This window comes from Perca flavescens, chromosome 22, assembly GCF_004354835.1.
Source record: "Perca flavescens isolate YP-PL-M2 chromosome 22, PFLA_1.0, whole genome shotgun sequence".
Taxonomy (NCBI): domain Eukaryota; kingdom Metazoa; phylum Chordata; class Actinopteri; order Perciformes; family Percidae; genus Perca; species Perca flavescens.
In genome coordinates, this window is record NC_041352.1 from 14,634,015 (window position 1) to 14,659,282 (window position 25,268).

The 25,268-nt window shown below is 39.1% G+C and overlaps 2 protein-coding genes across 5 annotated transcripts in view; both read left to right on the forward strand.

Moving 5' to 3' along the window:
* Positions 1-566: 566 nt before the first annotated feature.
* Positions 567-17,940, forward strand: cpa6 (carboxypeptidase A6). Its single transcript, XM_028569610.1, has 11 exons — positions 567-997; positions 3,746-3,821; positions 9,779-9,903; positions 11,167-11,281; positions 12,412-12,513; positions 12,615-12,719; positions 14,511-14,621; positions 15,134-15,224; positions 15,930-16,132; positions 16,274-16,358; positions 16,891-17,940. The coding sequence occupies exons 1-11, from the start codon at positions 882-884 to the stop codon at positions 17,103-17,105; spliced, it is 1,344 nt and encodes a 447-aa protein (XP_028425411.1). The 5' UTR covers positions 567-881; the 3' UTR covers positions 17,106-17,940.
* A 1,213-nt stretch (positions 17,941-19,153) lies between these two features.
* Positions 19,154-25,268, forward strand: part of arfgef1 (ADP-ribosylation factor guanine nucleotide-exchange factor 1 (brefeldin A-inhibited)) — a 56,707-nt gene continuing 50,592 nt past the window's right edge. For 3 of the 4 annotated variants that reach the window (XM_028569945.1, XM_028569946.1, XM_028569947.1), the window contains exon 1: positions 19,176-19,540. In XM_028569945.1, the coding sequence (XP_028425746.1) occupies positions 19,417-19,540 (124 nt within the window). In that variant the 5' untranslated portion in view covers positions 19,176-19,416. Of the gene's footprint in view, positions 19,541-25,268 lie in introns of all 4 variants that reach the window. The other variant, XM_028569944.1, reaches the window with a different exon arrangement.

The following is a 25,268-nucleotide window of genomic DNA, read 5'->3' on the forward strand; positions in this document are numbered from 1 at the left end:
GGGCTCTTAATGTCTGAATGAACAATACTCCTTTATTGTTTTCTGGATTCATTATGTTCTTCCTATCCCACGTGGGACATGCAGTACATTTGATTTGTACTGGTCAAGTTTGGTGACATGATGGCACTATAATATGATTTTCATAGAGACATCCTGCTGTTCTTAGTGTCAATTTATAACAAGAAATGCATAAGAAAAACACAATTGTGCAGATGACAGCTACTTTGTTAGAGTCTGAACTGCATGGCCATCATTATATAGATGGGTCAGGGTATCATTGGATAACCCAGATGGTCCAGTGGACAGCAACACAACACATTTGACAGTTTTATCAAGACAAGGGTGTCTGAGTGTCTTCTTCAAAGGACCTGAGCCAGAACACTAGAAGAATAAGCCTGTTGTTCTGAAGTGATAAAGATGAGTTAGGCGACTTGATACAGTTCATGTCGCCACACAAAACGGTATGCATCACTTAACATGTTAAAAGAAACATAATTTTCATTTGGTGAACGTGTCCATGTGTTCCCGGCTCACTATAGCTGATCCCTTAGAGAGCACACCGTTGATCAGGGATCCAGTTACCAACTTCTCCGACACCGGGCCACGTGACTCAGGTCCTCCTCATTTTTAAAAAGAGCTGCTACCCTGTAATTCCCTCCACAGCTTCAAAGAGGTGCTAAATGCTCCCCCTGTGCCAGATGACCGACTTTCGCACCTTTTGCACCTTCTGTGTCAGAGGGACAACTACTGGAGAGTGCACCGCGGCGAAAAAGTGACTTGTGCGCTGGACCGAGTCAATCACATTTCTTCTCCGATAAGTTGGCGTGCATCCTGCAAATTAGCCTCATCGGTATCCTCCGTCTTTGATCTGCTGGCCAAGGATGGTACTGGACCATAGGAGCGCATTTCGCGCCTCCGTTTTGCTGGCATGTGTGATAATGTGCGGTAACGTGCTATGTCCCGTCGCTGCCTATCTCTACAGCAACCGCTACGCAGGGTGAGTAAAGACCCCCCATTCATTTCTGGGGCTCACGAGAGCTTTCATTCTGTTGCTATCAGAAGTTTTTCTGCAGAGACTTTACAGCAAGAGACGGGTTCTATCTTATGTTCTGAGTTGAGAGTATAAACAAAGAACGTCTTTATGCTCACAATCTTCCTCATCTTTTTGGGACATATTTCCTGTTTGAGACATAATATAATGTTTAACGTTTACTCTACACTGATCTTGTTGTCTGATGGCATTTGGATAAGACTGTCTGCTGTGCTGCAGTAAGGCATTCAGATTGCTCATGATAGGCACGGATGACACTGGGGATGCTTGCAGCAAAAGTGGCCTGTCAAACTGCTTAAAGTATTCATTTAAGAAAGTATAGCTTTAAGATGACAGCAACTCCCAGCTCTCTTTATCCAGCCATGTGTTTCTGTAATCACAAGAGAAAATACATTTGTAATTTTTATCAAAAGTCCTAGCATATCAGTCTGTCTGCATGTTTATGTGCGCATAGTAATGTGGGTAGACATGTAGAGGACATGACTGGACAATGTAAGGATTTATGGTTTGTTTTTCAAAAGAGCTTTTGATGCAATTTATCATAAGCGGAAGGAGACCACCTCTGATGGAAACCCCTCCTCGTCTGTCTTAAACAACATATATTTTGGATATAGTCCAAATATTATGTGCCTCACACCACCTCTGGTTTGACAGAACAAGTCCCAATGTACAGCACTGTGGGTGGGTGTGTGTGTGTGTGGGGGGGTCCTGTTTCACTCAGAAATCAGGGATGTGGTGGGTGTTCTTTATGTCAGCCTCACAATGAGCCTTTAGTCTAAAAGGAAGACTTCCATCGTCAAAATATTTCATATCATTCATTAACAGATTGTATTGTATTATATTACAGTATCAAAACACTGCTGAGAGTCAACTTCTTGGTTTGAAACTAATTGCTTCCATCCCAGAGAGAGAACTGCTGTGGGAGTCAACAGACTGACAACTTAAGGACAGCTTTAGCTCCGAGAGCCCTGCAGCTCGTAGATTCAAAGCAAAAAGCCTTTACCAGGCCAACACTGTAACAAAAACAGTCTGTCGTCTTTGAGAATCACTACAAGATGAAGAAATGGTTCACTGTGGACTACAGTAGAGCTCTGGGGTGCCACTTTATTTTCTCATGTGTGTGCATTGTGTTGTATGCACTGGTGAAAACAAAATAGTCCTACCCGTATTTCTCTGATGTTTCAGACAGCGAGACTATATTATTATTATATATTATACTACAGGCTTGTTTTTAAAGTTTGCAGTCTGTCTAGATTCAGTTTTGCCTCATTTCTATCACATGCAAACAATATTCTTACTTCCAAAAATGACTGCCTGTCCGCTTTAAAGTCTGTCTTCTATCACCATCGTTGCCATGGAAACAGGCTGTTTTTGGACACTTTGTTGTGGTGTTCACTGAAATGGGGTGGCCAGCCACTCATGTGGGACACCCGGACCCCTTTTGTTCCTTAAAACCTTAAAGAGGCCGACTGCCACCTTTGTTTAGGGGGCTCGACTTCCTGCGTGACACATTGTAAAAATCTATTTGAAATAAGCAAAACATGAGAGAACAAAAGGGGCTAAAAAAAACATGAGACATGGAAGTGGAAGTGGACATATATACAACCTGGCAGACAGACAGGTAACTGGGCAGGCACAGAGACTGTAATGAATTACTGGCAGTGTGTTAGCTCTAAGGTCAACCCCAGGATCTGCAGAGTGAAAGCAACACTATGTGAGACTCATGGTGAGGATAAAAGAGTGTCTTTGTTTTAATATAAAATATGTGGTTTGCAGGCTCTCAAGCTTATCTATCTACTTAAATGTTTGTTTTAGTTATATGCCTAGACCAACATGTGAAGAATAATATTACTGTGTAATTATTTTTTTATAATGAATTATAACTAATCTCTAATTGTATTCCATAACAAATTAATTTGCGTTTTTCTGCATTTAACTAAAATGAAATTCTTTTTGATTCTCAATTAACACAATTCAATGAAGTGTTATTATCTAACCACAGATGTTTAAATACAGTCCACTACAGCTTTATTTAAGCCTCATCTTGTTTATGAATTCTAAAAACAAAAAAAAACCTTTTTGTGGTTTTAACCAACCAAACACCTCGGCGGTGTTTCGGACTTCACATTACAGTTTTATGTTAAATGATTTGGTTTCTGTGTATAAGCACTATACACATGAACAAAACAATGTTGCACTGTCAAACACATTAAAGTATTGGATTATACTTGTTCATATGTTCAGGTGTTTTTCACATCTATCTACATTCACGTATTAGTATATGAGGGATATACTGTATTTCATATATCATGTGTGAAAATGTGAAACGGCTGCTGCTACTGTATCCACCAAAGAATAGTTCCAGGTGCTACCTGCAGAGCTGGAAACGATGAAATATAATCCTTTAATGAGGTCTCACCCAGCTTGTTTGACTGAGGTTTGACCCAGTCATCTATAGGACTCTGAAAGAGGACCCACCCATTTCACCATCAAACTTCTGTTATTATAAGTGTCACCTTCAATCAGCACAAAAGCCGGTAGCATTACCTGTGACTTCATGGCCTAGATGTTTTTGAAATGATGTGCACTTAGTGAAAATTGATCCAAGGCCTGTTACAGTCAATTTTAGTGCGGTGAAAATCCCTTTGGGGCACTTTGAACCCAGCACTTAAAAGAGCTCTGTTGTTTTTCCAGTGATCAAGTCTTCAGGATAACCCCGAGTAATGATGAGGAGGTCCGAGTGCTCAAGAAAATTCTGGGACACATGAAGGTTGGTGCCCCCCCCCCCACCCCACACACACACACACACACACACACACACACACTGCTCACTATTCTGACTTATATGTCTGACAGTATTCATCATCAGACATCATTTTAAATAATTTCACTTAACTTGTTTTGACTTTTTATTGTTATGTGTGTTTTCTGAAATGCCATATTAAAATGTCATATCAGTTATTATTCTTCTCACACCAGCCTATAGTCCCTTAGTGGTCTTTTCTATGACACTTGAACAGCAGTCACAGACAGAGTGAGGCGTGACGCTGGTGGTAAAAGCGGGGTGATGTGACAGAGGGCTGGGGACAGAGAGGCAACGAGCAGCCGAGTGTGGTCATCCGTCACAGTCAGGACATATTCCCTGTCTGAAAGAGCCAGATACTGCTGAAAGGAGAAACCCCAGGAGAAGAATGGGGGAAGAATACAAAAGACTTCTTCATAATGACATCTGAATATTTGGATCTCTTGCAGTTACAAACTGTATGAACATGTGTTTCAAAGACACCGAAATAAGGGAATCCCTGGAGGACACGAAGCTTTGCTTCTTTTCCCAAACTCATTTGGCAGTAATTACCCATCAGCCTCAGGAGCATAGATGACCTTCCTTTGCACATTGTTTTAGTTTGCAAATACACAGCAAAGATTGTTTGTAAAGCATAAAAACCATGATGCAATTATAGACATTATTGTGCAGCAAATAGTCAGAGAATTTATTTGAATAATTCATTGAACAGTTGATTTAACTAAAAATCTGCGTTTTCAGTATTACTATCCCTATGCAGATGAATGGTGCATTCAGAGGAATCATGCTTATTAAAGACCAAAGCATATTTGTGAATATTAGAGTGATGCAGGTGATTATTTTTTTCCAGTAATAACCAATGACTAATAGATCAAGACAACAAAAACCATTGATAGCATAAAGGTTTCTAAGACAGGGCAGCCTTATGTCATACTTATCTGAATCAGTAAATCAATATTTGTATTCCACGATTAAAAAGCATACACTTTTAAAGTCTGATTCCAGTATTTGTAGACTTTAGATTTAAAATGTACTAATTAAATAACTAATTCAGTATTTCTCCATCAGAATTGTTTATCATGGCAGTGTGGAGAAGGCTTTGAAACATAATTTACATTTCATGTTGAAATAAAACAGTAATGCTATAATCTCAACACAAGGCCCACTTACAAGTTTTTTAGGTTTAACTTTTATTGCCATCTCACACTTTATTGTATGGGTCTGTTTCCTAATAATGTTCTAGGAAGTTTCCTGGAAAGAATATAATCTTGTACTAATTATAGAGAAAATAGAGGCAAAGCTCTGTGAGCGTTTTTTGTTAGTTTTGTTGATTTGTGTTAGAATAATTTACATTATCAAAGGATAGACGGAACCACTGAAGTTATATTAAAGTTTGTTTACTTGCAAGTAGAGTCAGTTTACAGCACTCACAGCATATGTACAGAAAGTGACTGACGAATAAGCTTTCTACAACAGCTTTTGTAATACAACGTAGAATGTGATAAAACTCTTTAGTCGTAATAAAGAGTCAATGTCGTCAGTTACCTCAGTCAAGGAGCGCCTGTTCTTTCCTTAGCATCACACCGTGCTCCAGACAAGGACAAGACAGTGGCTCCCAGATACCAGATGGCGACAGCAGCAACAGTGTTTTGTTTTGTTATAATGCAAACAGTTTTAATACTAATCAACTAACAATTTGATATGTTTGGAACAATTTCCTTGAAATAACTGCTCCATTTAAATAAAACATTCAGACAACATAGTTGAACAGCTAATTGAGAAAATAAAATATGAAACTTTCTGGAGACTCTTTGGGAGAGTTGCAGAGATTTCAATGTGCCACGTGGTCCGTTTCTCCAGTTTGGTTTGGTCCACTTGGGTTGTATTTGTGCAGCCAGATGCCACACAAACAGTTATGGAAGGCATCTGTTCGGGTTTAGGTCAGGCTTTTGTTTAGTGGTCCAGAACCAATACAGCTCTGAAAAGGGAATGGACAGAAGAGGACAAAAAAGAGGTTTCAGTAAATGTTTAGGATTTGTGGTGAGGGATAGTAGGAGAGAGCCAGGGTGCTGGTCGGGACCTGGCCGAAGCTTTCCGTATGTAAGGGCAGCGGACACGGTGCTCCAAGGCTAACCGAGGCAGTGGCAGTCTATTGTTTGGACAGCTGTGGACTTGTGTTTTCAGTAGCTTAGGCACACTGCCATGACTCCAGTGCCAGAGTCAAACTTTTCAGCCTCAGGCTAGACATGGGGTCAAATAATAAACAACTACTGGCTACTACAGAATGCAAGAGAATCAAGAATCAGATCCATCAGCAACAAAATAACCCATTTCTTTGAGTAATTATCCAAGATTTTTGTTTGGCTATGCTCCATGCTTGACATTACATTTAAACTAAACCCGTGAAGGATTTTACTTTTGCTTTTTTCTAAACACCTGTTGGTGGGTTGGTCATTCCCAAGAAAAATCATCTGGTACACAATAATCAATGTTTCTAGAAGCAGCAACAGTTTAGGATAAATGTAAGCAACCTTAATGACAGACAGCACGAGCTGTGAAAGCCACAATTATTGGAAAGAGTCTGATCTAGAGAAAGCATTAATACAGGTTTAAATTAAACCTCGCAGTCCTGGATGCAGTGTTTTTTGACTCACAGGTGAACTCTAGGCAGCCTAGAGAAAAAAACACAACAGCTCCTGAATGCACCCAATAGAGCAAATACCTTCACCAAAGCTATGTATGCATTGTCAAGATAAGATAATTCTACAGTACATGTTGGATTTTCACAAAAAGTTAATAATTACCACATGTTTATGATTGTACCTGAAAGGGGACTCAAGATATTGACTGTTGATACTGTTTAGTCATTATCAATTAATCATTTGATCTATAGTTTAACTTCATCTATAATTTTCTAAAACATAAGGTGATGGCTTTAAATGTCTTATTTTGTCTGACAAACACTCCAAACCCCAGATGTTAGAAAGAAAAGCAAATTCTCACAATAGAGAAGCTGGAATTATGCATGGCGTTAGGTATTCTTGCTTGACAAGTGACTTAAAGCTATAGTGTGTAGTTTCTGTCTCCCCCATGAGGAATTCTAAGTAATGACAACAAAACTGTTGGCACGTCCACATGATACAACCCCCTCCTCCTCCACACTGTTGCTAGTAGCCAAGGAGGACATGGAGGATTAAAAAAACATGATGGTCACCGGACACCACAATCTTTTGAACATAGCCATACTGAGAAATACAGAGAGAGTTGTGTGGAGCTGTGCTGATAGTCTTAATTAGTTTTGTAGCAACTCATTTGGCCATGGCTTGTATGTAACAGACATTTATTAATATCAAAAAGTTATGCACTAAAGCTCTAAAGAATTAATTGATTATCAAAATAGCTGATACTGTTGATCAACTGATCAATTAATCAGCTAATTGTTTCAGAGACCAAACTGAAATAGGAGCGATGACAGAATGAGTGGCAGTCTCTTTCCTGGATCATAGAAGTTAGTTTGACGTGTTCCAGGGATTAAATCTGCTAAACAGATGCATGAATATCACAACCACTATGGCTGCTGTCATTGCTTCCTACAAATTATTACATTATTTACTGTCTATGGAGCAGTTTCAGCATTTGTCTATTGATGACATCATCTCTCTGTCCTGCCGTTGGGGGGAAACTGACTGTTGTGAACGTAGACATTTTAGAAAATACAATTTTGCTCTCTTGCCGAGAGTTAGATAAATACATATATGAAGCTGGAGCCAGCAGCCGGTTCGCTTTAGGACTGGAAACTAACTTCCTCGGGTTTACGCCTGGCAACCTTGTGTTGACAACTGAACTTTTTTTTTTACAGATTAAACAAACAAGATATAAAGTGTTAATTAGTGAGCTTCAGAGTTGCTGGTCGGCAGATTCTGTTACTTTTGGACAGAGCCGGGCTTGCTGTTTCCCCCTGTTTCCTGTTTCCTTAATGCTAAGCTAACCAGCTGCTGGCTGTAGCTTCACATTCACTCTATGCACAGGAGATTGGTATTGGTCTTTTAATCGAACTCTCAGCAAACAAAGTGAATAAAAAAGTGAACGTATTTCCCCAAATGTTGAACTATTCATTTTTATGTTAGAGCATCCAATATCCGGTAGTGAAGCCAACAGCTGGTATTTTGATTATAATACATATTCACTTAAAAACTGTGTTTTACTTTGGTGTGTTGTGTTTTACTTAAAGCAAGAGCTTCACTGCATCTGCCAGCTCTTTTTATTGAACTATAACTTTTTCTTTCTTGTTCTGCCCACGCCAGTGTTACATCAACCAAAACAACACAAATGCAATTTATAGCTACCCTGTATACACAGACACACACATAAAAAAGAAGGATTGCATTAAAAATGAGACAAAAGATTTGAAATACAGACAAAGCATCTTTAGGGCTCATAAATACAGCTATAACATTTTAAATTGAGAGAATTGTTTGTGAGGAGTTGCATTATCTGATCAAAGATATTTAAGTGCCTTTTAGGCCTACATGCTTTTTGTTTTGTTTGGCAGAGCTGAAACATTTGGGGTACTTAACCATTTGGAAACACCATAAAAGTGCAGCAGTACAGAGCGGTTTATACTCCAGGGCACCAAACATTCCAGCGGAGGATTTTCTATCCCTCTGGCACTAAACAAAGTTAAATAAAATGGTATCCATTCTGTAAACTATTAAACCAATTGACACATTAACAAGCATGTGTGCCAGCCTACATGTCTCTGCCCCCATGTACAAAATGAAAGCCAGCTGAGGACGTTCACACATGTCTGCAGACACACTGACTATACAGAATTCTAGTCCCTGCAGTGACTACTGTGTGTATCATTTGTAGGTCAGCTCTAGCTGTTATTTTATCAGTTATCACATGATGTCTGTGTTTATATGGGTGGCTAGCTGTTTCAGCTAAACCTAACAGACCCGACTTTCACAGCCTGATAACAGCCGTGGAAAGACAGGATTTTTGTTGCTAATACGTAGTCAAACTGTAGAGAGGAAAGCAGAGGAGGAGTCATTCACTGCATGTTGTTAATGGGACACATCAGAGTGTGTTTTGCCCCATTAACGCTGATTGAGTCCATTGCTTGAAGGTAGAGACTAGAGGAATGTTAAACTGTCCAGGTCTTAACAAAACAATGTGGTCATCATCACCAAATGTTTGGTGCTATTTTTAAACATCCACCAGAGAAGATAATACGTAATATTTTTTTTTTGGGTAAATTCTTTTTCTGAAACACTTTAGTTTTTTAGCCGGATCAGTATCATGTGTCATACTGACTTTGTTAAGTGGAAGTTGGTATCAGCCAAAACATACCAGATCTGCATTAAATACAGTATAGATTATGGTCAACATCATTATAAAATTTCATGTTTCCACAATTAGTTAAAATTATTCAGTCACAACTGGCCACAGACTCAGATTTTAGTGTCACAGTATACCCTTACCTCGTGTTACCTCAAACAAATCAATCAAAATCATTATTATAATTATATAACAATATGTAGTGGAGATTTTGATCTGTTTACAACGTGGTTGCTATCCCTTTATTATTCTTGGTGTATGGGTTGGCGGCAATGCTGAAAATGAAAGAGCAGAGCTACTGCATGGATCAATATTGGATTTTTGCATCAATTTGATGAAGTATTTTGAAATATGCCTGGAATTTAATTTGCTGGATTTGCCAAAAACAGACATTCCTATCAGATTACTTTTGACCATGAACAGTTTCCCAATTGATTTTCCTTATATTATCTCATGATACTGATATTGCAATTTTGATTTTATATATATATCGCCTTCTCCTACCACTCATAATGAAATCCTGCAGGGTGTTTGTGTCTCTCTATTCCCTGTTATATATAATATATTTGTCCTTTTTTCTTCAGGTGGACTTCTGGCAGCCCAACAGTGCTACTCTAATCTGTCAAAATGCCACTGTGGATGTCCATGTGAAACGCAATGACACGCAAGGTTTACATGCACGCTTAAAGCAGGAACATATTGATTATCGGTAAGAATGGAATGACCACCGGCCACAAATACACAGACATACTACAGTACACATGCATACTTTAACACATTTGGTAATCTTGTTAGCAGAGTGTCTACACCCGGAGACACATCTGTTTCCAAAGGGCGTTGCAATTACCCAGCTTTCCCTAGCCAGAATATATGATTTGCACATGCAGAGTCAGCCATACTTTGCATGCAAAAGAGCTTCCTCAAATCTGGTACACACACACAGTACATCAGAGCCCCTCTCCCAATCTGCTCCAAAAGCCGCCCTTTCATCTCCCCACCCCATCTGTCATCAAAATTAACATTGAAATGATGGAGTTTTATCAAAGCAGCCGCAGCTAGAAAGAATTCCATTGTCATCTCTGTCCTAAGGGAGGAATTTCAGATCTGAGAATGAGGTTGTTTTTTTTGTACTCTGTGTTGATTGACTGAGAAAATGGTTCACACTGCAGGGGACATTTTTTGGAAGGTGGTTGGGTTTTGAGGGAATGAGGCGTCAAAGATCTCATTTTACTTTTGGGGAAATAAGCTAGCTTTTTTAGTGTTATTGAAGTAGTTATGGATAGAAATGTACATATAAGGACCTCCATGAGGAAGTGTATTTTAGGAGAGTCTGGCTGCCCACATAGCTGCTATGAAAATGGATCACATCGGCTGTTTTAGGTTGGAGTGGGCAGTGAAGAGGCAGAGGTCTGATCATATGTGAGACCAGTCTATAAACAGATAATGATGGTTATAATGATGGTTTTGACTCATTCAATACATTTCATTGACTGATAGACAGCAGTGTTACAGCTAGTGTCATCTGTGCTATCAAACAGGGGGAGTGCTGATGTAGAAATCAAGTTTGGATGTTGGAAAAGAAGAGGATGAGTTAGAGCAGTTGCATAATCGGTGTTAGGAATGAGTCAACAATACAATTCTTCAAAAAGTTAGAGTTCATGCTGTGTACAGACTGAGACACAAACAGACAATGTCTGCAGTAATTATTAATGCTATTTAATGTTTTACAGTAGTTATATATGACCTGCACTCTAATAAATAATGAAATACTGTGTCGCTGTATGTGAAGATTTGCTGGTTTTCTTTGGCATACTACTGTATCTTGTTGTAAACTGATCTATTTGGGTTTTGGACTTTTGGTTGAACTAACAAAGACATTTGACAAGTTGTGATGTTTTTTTTTTTTATTAGTAAGGATGTCACGCTAGTTGTCTATCATGTTTCTGTCTAACTCTGTCTCTTCTATCTACAGGGTGTTTATCTCCAATCTGCAGAAGGAAATTGAAAAACAGACAGGATATCGCTCCTCTCGCAAGCGGAGGTCAGAGTCTCAGTATGACTACGAGGTTTACCACTCTCTGGAAGAGGTAGATGTGAAGCCCACCGTCGACCTGCCTACCTATCTCTCACTTTCTAATCGAATGCACACAGAGTAAACAAACATCGTCTCTAAGGTGCTCTCAATCTCCCAATTACCCCATTCCACAGTTCTCTCTCCCACAGCCTCATGCTCTCACACACAGAGACATGCACTCTACTTCAGACACTTCACAGTAGAGTGTTTACTTTCCCAGGTCGATTAGGCTACTGGTTCATGAATCTGTCAGGCCCTATGAAGCAGCTTAAATTCCACACACAGATCCTAAGAGCCTACACAAATCTTTAGTACTCTTAACTTTGATCCCCTCCTTCGCTGTGAAACACGCTTACACGTGTGTGTGTGTGTGTGTGTGTGTGTGTGTGTGTGTGTGTGTGTGTGTGTGTGTGTGTGTGTGTGTGTGTGTGTGTGCAGACCAGACACATTGTGCAGACAAAGACACAACCACGTACAAATGCACATACTCCAGAGGCACATGGAGTATGTCTTAGAAGGTTTTGTCAGATTGTCTGAAACAGGGGTGTCAAACTCTTTTTCACTAGGGGCCACACTGGAAAAAGAGAATCACACCAAGGACATGTAGAGTTTATTGCCGTGCTTTTGTTACTGCAGGTCACTTTTTTTTAACATTTTGATAGCTTTTTGTCCTAATTTTTGTTGTTTTTGTGGCTTTCTCAGACATTTGTCACCTTTTTGTAAATTTGTTGCTTTTTCCGACATTTTTGTATGCTTTTTGTCACATTTTTGTTGACATGAAGCCCTACAAAAGTCATCAAGAGAGTTCCTTCTGGGGGAATTTCTGAGTCTCAGAGTTAGCAAATCTGCCATATTCTGCTTTGAATGTCACGTAATTGCAGTTTAAAAAACACTTTCCTGTGTTTTTGGTTTGGCGCACAACTAGGTGGGTGCCAAAATGTATTGGGAACCCAAATTGATATACGGGCCGGATCTAAATCTACAAGGGGCCGGATTTGGCCCGCGGGCCTTGAGTTTGACACATGTGGTCTGAAAGGTTAAATGCACATTAAACCATTCTTTTTTTCCCCATTTACTCTTGAAAACTTTGTAAACAAGTCCTTGAGTGATATTCACTCTTCTGCATTATTTGCTGTCCTTAAGATCCAGAGCTGGATGTTTGAGATGAACAGAACCCACACTGACCTGGTTGACATGTTCTCAATTGGGAAGTCGTATGAGGGTAAACCACTTTATGTGCTTCAGGTAGGAGAAAAAGTATGAGACACACAAAAAAAATGACACACGGGTGCGTGCACATGCACACTCATACTACTCTTAAACTGACAGTGCTCGTCTCCTGTCAGATAGGAAAGAGAAGTCGTCATCAGAAGAAAGCCGTTTGGATCGACTGTGGCGTCCATGCCAGAGAGTGGATAGGACCTGCTTTCTGCCAATGGTTTGTCAAAGAGGTAGTTCTTGTTTTTCTAGTCTGCAAATTTGAATATAAAACACTGTTTAAATTGCATGCATTGTTTCCATCAATGCATGTGTCAACACATATCTAAATGATAGGCTGTAGCTAGCAAGTCTGTAATGTTTGGTCTCTGGGGTCCTCAACAAAACGTGAACATCTGTTCATTCGTCATGCACAGTCATGCAAATACTGAAGATTACCCTTTATTGTTCAGATGTTGAACACAACCCTAGGCGTGCACACAAGTTCCATCACACCCTTAAGGTCTTAAATACTACCCTCTGAAGTGAGGACGGTACCAGACCAGAGCCAGACATTAACTGCAAGAACCTTTAATGGCTTGTTTTATACTTCATAGATGCCAGATGAGTGGGATTTGCAGCACAGTGCCAGAGTATTGAGATAATTAAAGGAAAAGTCAATGAATATCAATGCAGAGCACTGAGTCACAGCCGTTTTTTGCGTAATTCTTGCATGATAGACCTCAACTGACAGATACTTGAAAAAGTCTTAAACAAATGCTAAGAAATATTTTAAACTCTAGTAACCAAATGAGCTGATGTTGAGTAGCAAATAATGTAAACGTGCCACTATAAAGAGCACATAAACATTCTAATGCTTACTCTTTCTCTAACCTCGGTCACTGGACCGTACCATTTACAAAACAATATTTTGTTGTGCTCTATAGTCATTCTGTTTGCACGCAGACACTTCTTGAAATAGCCTCCATAATGATGGTTTAAATTAAAATGCTCGACTAATTCACCTAAGACCATTAGATGGATTTACAAGTTGAGTAGGGAATTCTTCAAAGAAGGATAAAGTTGGAGTAGGAAGTGAGTGACTAGGGCAGGGAAAAGACAAATAGCAGAAAATGACACTGACATAAAAATGAAGAAAAAAAAGAGTTTACATTTAAGGAAGGAAAACAGTCAAAGATGCTCTACTTGGCTCAAATATGTGCCCTAAAATGGGAATCCACAGTCATGTAGTTACTAAGGTTGGCCACTGGAGGTCAGGGTGCCATCTTGGTTTAAGGCTAAAAGCATTTTAACCTTGGCCGAAGTCTGATTAAAGAGCAGGTAAAAGCCGAGATCTCCCCACTTCAAATCCTCATCTATAGTCTGAGTATTAACCTACTGCAGTTGTGCATTTAAAGAACCATGATAGCAATCATGCATATGGTTACAAAATAAGAAAACATAGCATAGTAATTACATTTAACTATATGATTAGACCACAATCTAGCTTGGTGCTCTATAATTATATTTAGAGCTGTAACAATTCCAAATTTTGCTGTACAATTAATTGTCTCAAGAATTGCGATTAACAATATAATTGTCTTTTTCTGTCAAATTTAAAAATAGTTATTCATTTATTACTTTTTCAAACAAATTACAGTTTTGAAAGAATTCCAGGATACGTCTTTTGGTTCTATCACTGTTATGTGACCCAGATAATGTAGTAACAAAGGTACACAGCCTATGAAACGTGTAACTGTATCCCCCCCTTGTCATTTTTGTTGCTATGAACGTGTAGGTTTGGTAAGTTTACCAACAACTAACAAAAAGCATAGCTTTAACTCAACAGTCTGACCAAATATCCCTTATATAATTATTATTTGCATATCCAAACAAAATCAACAATAACTATCAACAGCCATACCCCTTAGGACCTTAGCTAATGTTAGCAATTAATTGCGGTTAATCATAAAAATATTGCCATTAGACAATTATGTAATAATTGTTACAGGCCTAATTATACTGTTTTCATGTTATACTTCAAGGCAATCAACTCATACCATTATGACTCTGTGATGAGACGACTGCTTAACCAGCTCAACTTCTACGTCATGCCCGTCTTCAATGTGGATGGATATGATTTCAGCTGGACCACGGTACTGTAGGTCTTTCTACATACACAATACAGACTAAATACAGACTAAATCTTGCATGCTCATTCATTCATTTTCAAACAGCATGAGTCAGAAGTTTTGATTGTAAAGTATTCTAATGCTTTCCAGAATGCAGGGCCCAGAGGAGAAACACCTTTATTTTATTCAGGTGCTTGTATTCAGAACAACAACTGCTATCAATCACAGATTGTGAATAATTTGAAGGCAGTATGATGAATATTTTGTGTCCAAGTGGATCAGAACTGATACAGTAACTGAAAAACTTAACAGCAGAGAGATAACAATGTGTTTTTGTCATTATGCAGCCCTCATCTCTGTGAAAGAATCTATGTATACTTCAGTGAAAAATGCTCCTCATCTACTGTCTACATATCTGGAATTCAAATGAGTGACAGATGGATTATTTGGAAGATGGCAGGAAGCTCCATTTGTTCGATAAGTCTGACAAGTCAGGGGACAAACACAGTGACAGTGGCTTTTTTTTTCCCTTTTAGGATCGGTTCTGGAGGAAAACACGGTCCAAAAATCACAAGTTCCACTGCCGAGGAGTGGACGCTAATAGAAACTGGAAAGTGAAATGGTGTGGTGAGTTCAATTACACTGAACTTCAACTGAAATCTGAGGAAAATCAACTGAATCTCTATCACACATATACAGCACACGGTAACACTGTAACTTGGCAAGGCACTCCTTGTAGTCTGTTGCTGATGAAGTCTTTTCTGACTATTAATCAGTGTAAGTTGCGGATGAAATATTTGTGTGGTGACAACAATCTGTGTTTAATGTCATGTAGTCTCTGTTGGGAGGCGAGTGGAAGGGTGGAGGGGTTCTGCTGAGTCATCATCCGTCCGGGAGGGCTCTGAAAATATAGCAGAGATGTTTGCAGTACATTCAGACATACAGAGATGTGATGTGAGTTGAGAAACAGAAAGAAATTGAGGAACCAAGTTTTGCCCTCTCAAAGGAATATTAAGCTCACAAATTGTCCCTTTGGATACTTCATTTAAAAGCTTTTCTTAAAGGGAACCCACTGTCAGTGATATGTGAAATATAGATGAAAGATGGGAATTTAACACAATTGGAAAAGACCTCGGTTTATACTTCAGTAATGGACTACTGAAGAATTGCATTAAACAGGACATAGTCAGTTCTGAGATAACTTTCAGCTTAACTAACCTAACCTAACTTCTTTTATGTTTAGTTTGAAAATCTGAATGGAATCCAAATCTGTCCCTGAATGCATTCTGGTGTGATGAAGAGAATGCCTTTTTTTTCCTTCCTTTCCTTCAGAGGAAGGTGCCTCCTCTCATCCCTGTGATGACACCTATTGTGGTCCCTTCCCTGAGTCTGAACCTGAAGTCAAGGCCGTCGCCAAATTCCTGCGCAAGTACAAGAAACGCGTCAAAGCATATATATCCATCCACGCCTACGCCCAAATGCTGCTTTACCCCTATTCTTACAAGTATGCCACTATCCCCAACTTCCACTGCGTGGTAAGTCACCCATTGCTTGATAATTAACCCATAAACGGTTATATGTTGGAGTTACTTAACTGGAACGCCTTGATATTAAACCCTACTGTGCAGACATAGATAGGATCACTAATGAGCTGGCCTTCTGCTTTCACTGTCCAGGAGTCAGCAGCTCATAATGCAGTGACAGCCCTGTACTCCGCCTATGGAGTGAGGTACAGATATGGACCTGCCTCTACCACCCTGTGTGAGTACTGTTCTTTCTCTTCATTGTATCTTCAAGGTTTAGAAAACGTAAAAGAATGGATTATGTGTTGTGTGGTACTTGTTGCTTTGTGCTCTACTTCCAACCACATCTGTGTTTCATTCATCTGCCGACAAGGAAAATAGATCCTCATTCATGTTATGAAGTAGGGAGACGTGCCAGTTTTCTATAAATACACGATCAATTTAATCTTTCACTCAGTGAACTGAACGTACCCCTTGAGAGGATCAAAATGCACGGATGTAAATGTAGCATCAATGAGAATAAAATGCTTTCAGACTCACCTAAAATTGAATCAATTTGTTGTCAGCAGTGGTGGAAGAAATATTCAAATCATTTAGTTAAGTAAATGTAGCAAGACCACATTAACAAGTAAAAGGCTTGCAATCAAAATGTTACTTAAGTGTAGTAAGAAATAGAACAAAGTACAGAAGTATAATTACAGGTCTAAATGCTTATATAAGAAAATACTGTCCTAAGCGTTTCTTATTCTGTTTGTTTAACTCTTTCACAGATGTTAGCTCAGGCAGCTCTATAGACTGGGCCTACAGAAACGGGATCCCGTATGCGTTTGCCTTTGAGTTGAGGGATACAGGACACTTCGGCTTCCTCCTGCCCGAGTCCCTGATCAACCCAACCTGCACTGAGACTACGAGGGCAGTAAAGGCCATTGCATCAGGTCTGCTTAAGAAGTGTGAAACAGACAGGGACAAATTTCCATATATATGAGCTAACTGTAGGTCCCCCGCCAGAGCTCCACCTTCCCAGTTCCTTATCTCAACAAATCATATTTCTTTGAGATTACATATTCCTCGCAGATATTATCAGGTGAAGAGCTGAGAAGGGACAACAAAGCATACATTTTAATTTGCTTTTCTTGTGTTTAAGGTTGTTCGCCTTATTTTCCTTTTATGATGAAATATGAACGTATGGGGGTGTTTTCTGTGTGTGTGCCAATATCCATGAATCATATGAGTGACCAGCCTGTTTACATACAATAAGATAAGATTTGGTGTTAAAGAGCGTCCTGCTTGATCAGTGGGCCATTACAGTACTTGCAAATTCAGTGTCCTGAGCTTAAATCCTTTTTAGTGTGTAATCCTCTCCTCCTTCCCCAATTTCTGTGTTGCTCACCACTTACAGAAATACTAATAATGCAGATTTTTCTATGATACAAGCTGAATGGTGTTCATGAGAGCACTTGTCACGATAGAACAGCACTTTTTTTTTTTTAAGAAACAGCTACGATTTTAATGTTTTCCAAAAATGTGTTATGTTAAACAAACTTTTTACAAAAAATTTTAATAACCCTATCGCTATTTTTATTCTGGTTGCGATTTATTTTGAAATTAGGCCTACCAAGTGCCAGTAGCTTAATGTTAATGTATTAATGCCGTTATTACTGCAACATTGTTGGTGTACATAATTTGCTATCACCTGACAATCTTAGGTTTGGTTTAAATTGAGATTTTTTTGTTAGATTGTTGTTGTTGTTTTTTTTTATTTGGTTCAGACTGAAATTTTGATTGAATGACCTGTCACTTCAGCAGCTTACTGTGTCATTACTCAGGTATGGATCAATGACAGAGTCAGAAATGTTTACTTTTGACAGCTTATGTGCTAAATATGAGATTCTAATAAATGTATGACATCTGACTTGAATAAATGCTGTTCTATAACACAGTAAATGTTCAGTTCATCACATTAATTTCATCTTTACATCTCTAGTATTTATTTGAAAACAGCAAAATGTCACATTGTATCCCATATTTGTGTTTTGTAGATGTTGATAGGGATGGTTAATAATAAACATTATTTACTCACATATCTTTCATTATGATAAACTCACTGAACTTTTGATTATAAAATGATAGCTTAAAGTCTCTGATCCAGTCTCTGATTCTGCAGCTCTGCTCTTATTTATGGATTCAGAAACGATGAAACTGACATGCAAGACATCTTAAAGTGAAAGTGAACTTTCTGCCGCTCACAACTGCCAAATCTGTGTTGTGTATTTGCCAGATTTCCTGGATTTTGCTTAAAGTTACGCAAGGCTGTAAAAGGCAGTGTAGCAATACTACACAGGTAGGTACACCAACAGTCACAGATGAGATTAAGCAGTGATGGCAGAGTTGAACAAAAAGGTATAGTGATATTAGCGACAATGACTATAGACAATAACTCAATCTGAGCTATTAATGTTTTGAGATTATTATGCTTACGTTTTTTTATGGTTGTATTGAAGAGGAAAAAACAACCATACAAAATGGGTTGGGGGTGACAAAAAAAAATCAAATTTCAGGCTCTCAAAGGGGGAAAAAAGCCTTTTAATAAGGATGAGGAGAAGACTGAGATGTTTAAGATGTGTTTACATCAGTAATATTTGGCTTGAGTGAAACATGTCTATCTTCAAATATCATCTGAGGATCACAAAAAAGGCTTATTTATTTTTTAAATGCCAGTCTTCCGTTATTTTGAAAACCTGTAATTTAGCTTTCAAAAAATACAAATTGGATGCTCAGTTTTCCCGTTCATACTATTATTCACACAACTAAATACAGCCTTATATAAATGCACTTACGTCTCACACATAATTACCTACATTGTATAATGCCCATATATTTGTAAGTAGACTATTTAAGTGGAAAAGTGACATGTTTTATTCAGCAAAAAAAGAAATTCTGCACACATTGAATGTGGCATGCTGGTTTAATTCATACTATGCATATATGCCAGTTATTTCACATGTGACTTTAATACGCCCATATAGGCTTACACGAAAGGATCGGGTACTGACAATCTCCCTGCTGCCTCACTGCGGCCGTTCTCGAACGTACGTGACGTCGTTTCCTCTCTCCAACATGGCGCAGGAGGCAGGTCGTTAATGGAAATCTGAGGGATTTACCCCACCTTCTGTGTTTATTTATGTTTGTCTGTTAGGGGCTCTGCGGCTGACATTTATAAAGGAATACATCTCCATTCGAGGCGGCTGCAGCCCCCCTTGGGACCAGGCACACCTCGCCCTAAATTCCGGTGCGACATGTTTGAGGGCAAAAAGACGAAAAACATGTTCCTTACACGAGCTTTGGAAAAGATCCTGGCCGACAAGGAGGTGAAAAAGGCTCACCATTCACAATTGCGCAAAGCCTGCGAGGTGGCACTTGGTAAGTTATGTTGTTTTAGCTGCACATATTTGCAGTCTTGGACTCATTGATTTAGACACGTCATGCACCCTTTCACTTTAACCGGTTATCCTGCCACAATGTCGCAGTGTTTGGCAACACAGTGCATTTTACATTCATAAATGCTGTCTGCTTATAATGTCTTATTGTGTTACGTTATAATAAAGGAAAACCTTCGTTCTTAATTGACGTGGCACGGGCTCCGTGGAAATGATTCCGTGTAGAACACGGAAATGGTGCAGGAGGGGTGGGTGTTTGCAACGCTGAACCGATGCTGCGAAACTAGTAGCGATGTGAGAAAAGGCCGAGCACTAGACAGAAAACAAAGTTGTTGACGGCTGTATCCTCCTTCGATATCAAGCAAACCAACCGCTACACCTCATACATTCGTCAAGTATAAACTATATTTATCTAAACTGCTTAATTCCATGTGTTTAACCCAATAAAGGTGAGGTGTTAGTGTCTCTTCCTGGTACTGTACATAAGACGCAGCAGTGCCCGTTCAGTACAGAGTGTTGAAGACCTATTAGATCGTTTATTTTTTCGCCACTTAATTCATTGAATACTCTGGACTCTCTTCTTAATTGTTATTTTGTTAAACTACGTGTGAAGTCGGGACAGCGAGGACAGCTGTCAGTAGCACTAGCACCTCTATGCTAGAACAACGTCAAGCTGTTGGTAATAATAAGACGTGATTTCCGGTCAGATCTGAAATAAAATTACAACTGAAATACACGTGAGACTGATAACAACACCAATACATGATAATACTAAATTGAAAAAAACCTCAATAAGAAATAACGAACTTTCTCTAAATATAGCATGTGTATCAAGACCATGCCAGCTATGTTACATGACTGTGCTTTTATTTTGAAGTGAACATCACTTAACGTCCGGTTTTAAATTAACGGTATGCTGGTAGCTTTATAAAACTTTTAGCAATGTTAGCAGGTGGATTTCCCGAAACACGTCCTTACAAAAACTATACTTTTTTTTTTTTTTTTTTTTTTTTTTAAATATCAACAAAACAGAAATTCACATAGTATCAAAGCAGCTAATAATTTACAATTACTATACCATAGCCAATATTATTTTCCCATGCCCGATTTTTTCTGTTCTGAGTTGGAACAAGCTGGGGTTTGTCCTGCAAGGGAGTAACATGACACTACCAAAGAAACAATGAGTCCATGTTGTGCAGCAGCCAAGCATCCAACCTGTCTTGACAGTTGCTGCTGTTACCAACTCATTCAGCTGTTGTAGGGTTTTGAAATGGCCTTGAAGGCTAAATACACCAATCGTGTTTGTCTAGGCTTGCTCTGATGTTTTGTGAAACCAACACACCTACTCACAAATTATATATTCCATCCCCCACTTCATTGTGTGTAGAGAAACAGTGCGGAGTGCAAGAGGTTAGCCTATATTGAAAAAGTGAGGCTCTCACTAGCTTGGGTTGAAAGGGTAAATGTAGCACGAATTGCTCCAGTGATCTAGCTGGAGTCAGTATTATCCCCTTACCTGGGAATCCGAGCATAGGGACTTGAATTGATGAATGATGATGATGTTCATTGTAAGTGAAATAGTCACCCTATGGGTTTTATTGAAATGTGGGCTGTGGGTCAGAAAACCTTCACAAACCAATAAAAACCCATCACGGTTGCTGACTGTCATATAGCATCCTGTCAGTAATTCACTGTTTATGGAGCAGCACCATATTTTTTTCTCCAGATGACATCACCACTACATTCTGTTGCTATGCTACTAACTAATATTCACCACTTAACCCAGAATTCTATTTAAGGGTGTATGTTCCCTTTTAAAAAGCCGTGTTAGTCACACAGTCAAGGGTTGTGGGTCTCCTCAGGTCAGAAAATGAAAGAACAATATTCAGGAAAAACCCTAACAACTGTGCAACAGAACAGTGTAAAAATGAAAGGGCAATATCTCATCATAATTAACTGTGCTGATTTTAACTTCACACTGAGGCTCAGAAATGCATTTAAAATCTATGAAATGATCTCTGTAATGAGCGTAGCAGTGGTACAGTAGAAGTTCATATAAAAAACAACTGGCTGACCCAGTATACTGAGTGACTTACGTAATCCCCTCCAGCTCTTGGGGCTTTGAGACATCTCAGAGAGTGTCTGTGCCAAAGTCTCCTCTTTGCTGTCACTGAAAGTTTTCCTGTTATTCACAGTGCAAAACTAGGTATTGTTTGAATTCTTGCTTGTATAACACAATATAGTATATTTTATTCAGCTTTTCGTAACTGTTTCATCACATCTGGCATATAGACTCATGAATTGTTTATCACTGTTTTAGTTTTAATGCATAGGAATGAGGCAAAAGGCTCCGGCTAGGCTACCTTTGCCAGACAGTCCACCCTCCTCCCTCCCAAACTGACCTTTCTCTTGGATTATCAAAATGTCACTCAGCAGTTTCCCAAAAAGAACACCATCTCAATTTCTCACACTCTAAACTGTAGCGGTGTAGGCTCCTATTATCTTTTGGATCGCACCAACGGCTTCTTTGAGAGGAGCTGTCTGAAAGCAAGAGACAGACAGAGGGTAAGTCCGACAGTTAACTCAAAATATCAAAGGCCCTCAGGCTGTAGCTGCCTATCACGTCTCAGAAGCGAACATAGAAGCTCTGGTTCATTGCTGTCACGCATTGCAAGCTTCACATGAGGCTGGCTTTGTGGATGGTCTTATTGTTTTTAAACCCAACCTGTCTTCTCTGACTTAAGATGTTCTTGTAGCTTCAGTGCTGCTGCAAAACAGTCATACTGTGAATGTGTCAAGCTAAAGCAGGGGACTCTGTACAAGCTACCATGCTAAGAGGAGTGAGTACTTGTATCCAGGCTAGTAGTCACTTAAAGAGTTGAGTCCTGCTGAGCACGTTGCTCATTATCTCTCCCCTTAGGGTGTATCATCTTAGGATACAGCAACATGGAAACCTGTTGCCGATGCATTCTTGATTCCTCAGTTTTTGTTCCATGCAGATGCATATTCTGTCCAGGTTTTGGAAGCGGTCAGTGGTAAGAGAACTCCACTATGTCTGAAGCTTTTTTGTATACTCACTTTATTTCCTTTAGTCACAGATCACTCAAGATATATTATTTACTCTGTAGATGTAGCTGAAATGTAGGTCAATACGTTGTAGTGCGGACAAAATGAACATGTTACAAACAATTTACCTACTAACACATCAAGCAGACAGAGCAATATGGACATCCTATTGGATTCATCTTCATTGCCCCCTGACGAAATCCATTATTCAGCGTTATTTTGTTTCTGGTTTGATCCACCAACACTTGAGAAAAACATCCGTCTCTCATTGCTTTCTAAATTCTTGATGTTCTTCTAACGTTTACTTCAGCAGTTTCACACTGCGTGGGTAAGGTACAGTTGGTTTATCTGGGATTATTTGCTGGAAAAAGCCTGCCTTTGGTTTTTATGGGTGTATGTGAAAGCAGTGTGTGAATTTTAATCCAGATAGTTGTGTTGCGAGCAAGCAAACGTTATTGTTGTCAATTGGCTTGTCAGCTTTCTTGCTTGAAGATATTGACCGTTTGAGGGCCTGTCGTGTTCCTGGTGGTCTGAGGGGTTTGACATTCATTAAATCTGAATGCTTTGCAACATGGGGTGGATATGAGAAACACAATAAACCAGGAGCTAGTAGCTATATTGACATGGTCCACTACCCCTTGCCATGCTATAATCGTAGTGTTTGTTTCCTTTAATTTATTCATTAGTCCCCTTCTCCTCCTCTTCATCGACATTAACCCTTTCTTCCTTAAAGTGTTATGTCTGGTGCAGATGAAAGTTGGTGATGTTGTTGGGTATTTTGTTACTGAAGCTTTTCTAACTTTGGGAGCTCCCAAATTGGTAAATCCATTTAAAAAAATTGGAACAATTCTAAGTAAGAAGATATTATGTTGATTTGTTTGATCGCTTTAATTCAGAAAATCTGAAGAATAGTGTTCCCTCTTAGAGATACTTGTGATTCAGTTGTTTTTGTAAAGAAAGCTATGAAAGGGATGCAGATTTTAGGCAATTTCCTTAATTGATCCTCTGCCACATTATGGTCTTATCATCTTATAATCAAAGGCTCAGAAATTATTATCAAACCATGCCAGGGAAGACAGGGGGGAAAAAAAAAAAAGATAATTTTGGTACGTCTGGACGTGGCCTTAATTTAGACCAAACCATGCCACTGCATTTGTGGCAAAACATTTTCCTATCCAAGGTCAAAAGAACCTTGAATAAATTGTAAACACAGACAAAATTAAAGAGAGTGCTCTTTTGCACCAAATTCAAGGCCACTGCAGTCACTGGCCACATTTTCTTCAGAGTTGGCAAACCTGGCAGGGAAGCCAATGGGACAACTGTACCTCTGATCATTAGGATGGCGAACACATGCTCCTCCACGATAAGCTCCACCATAGTCACCACATGCTCAGCCATGATAAGCACCAGGCTATAAATGATTCTGTTTGTTCGTTAAGGTTTTTACCACGACTCCCGAAAGACCCACAAAGCCTTTCCAAAATATGAAGTGCAGGAGCTGAGCGCTGATGTCAAGGCAAGCCTCGGATGAATAATAAAAGCTTTCCTGATTTGTGTACCTGACAACCTTTTTTTATCAGCATCCTTCATATTCCTGACAGAAATGTATCAACCCAGAAGTTAAAATCAGGCAGTTTCATTCTGATTTCCATGCAGAGGAGGCCAACTGGGTAACCTGCTGATAAAACTGGATGAGAAAGTGTTAATAAGGGAAGGGATGGCAGCTGTCAGCTACATTTTTATGTCCCCTTTATTTGTCAGGCTGCTGTAAATGGCACTAAATGTTCCACTGTTTGACTTGGAATCAGATATATGTGCATGTATGTGTGCAGTTTAAAAGATCCTGGGAGACCATACTAGACAGACTAAACTCTACTGGAAAAGCAGACATGCTTTTTGGCAGTATTTCCCCTTCCAGCCTGTTGTAGGGCTGCAGCTTACGATTATTTGCCTTATTTATTATTCCATTGCTTATTCAAATTAGAGAAAGTAGTGATGAAAGCCCATCGCAAGTTCTCAGTCCAAAGGGCAAGAGGTCTCACCTGGATTTTGAATGTGCTGTATGTGTTGAAAAGTATAAGTAAATGTGTTGCGATAAATTGTCCCACAATCAAGTGTACTGCTACATTTCCCTGAAGGAAAGGGAGACATAAGAAATGATGAGAACACGTGCTTAGTTTCTGTCTCGTGTCTCCCCTCCAGACTAAGTGCAGACACTTAAGCAGCTTGTAACCCCAAAGGTTGACTAGTATTCAGATAATGAGCAGTGGAGTAGTCAATATGGCAGGGCCAGTGCTCGCTCTGAAAGCATAAATAATCCTTTTATCTATACGGACAAGACAGTTTAGAATTTAGAAGGAAAAATCTTTTTTCTTCTTTTTTTTATTTTTTCTTCTTTTTTTTTATTTATTTTTTTACACTGATACCTCCATACATAATACATTATTTCTCTCCACTGATGCCTCCTTCAGTCCCGGGACAGGTGATAAATTAATTATACCGCAAACAGATGAGACGAATGAATAGAAACCCTCTCATTTCTCTCTTCCTCCTCTGTTTCTGTTTCATCTTGTGTTGCTTGTATTTATCTGTATTATCTATCTTGTGTTGATCTATTATCTGTAATTGCCCATTCACTTGGTTGG

What these genes read in the sequence shown, in the direction of transcription:
- cpa6 (XM_028569610.1), top strand. Translation starts at nt 882, where the DNA reads ATGGTACTGGACCATAGGAGCGCATTTCGCGCCTCCGTTTTGCTGGCA. An exon ending in TACAGCAACCGCTACGCAGG is followed by an intron (nt 998 to 3,745) that starts GTGAGTAAAGAC and finishes TTGTTTTTCCAG; the next exon opens with TGATCAAGTCTTCAGGATAA. An exon ending in CAGGAACATATTGATTATCG is followed by an intron (nt 9,904 to 11,166) that starts GTAAGAATGGAA and finishes TTCTATCTACAG; the next exon opens with GGTGTTTATCTCCAATCTGC.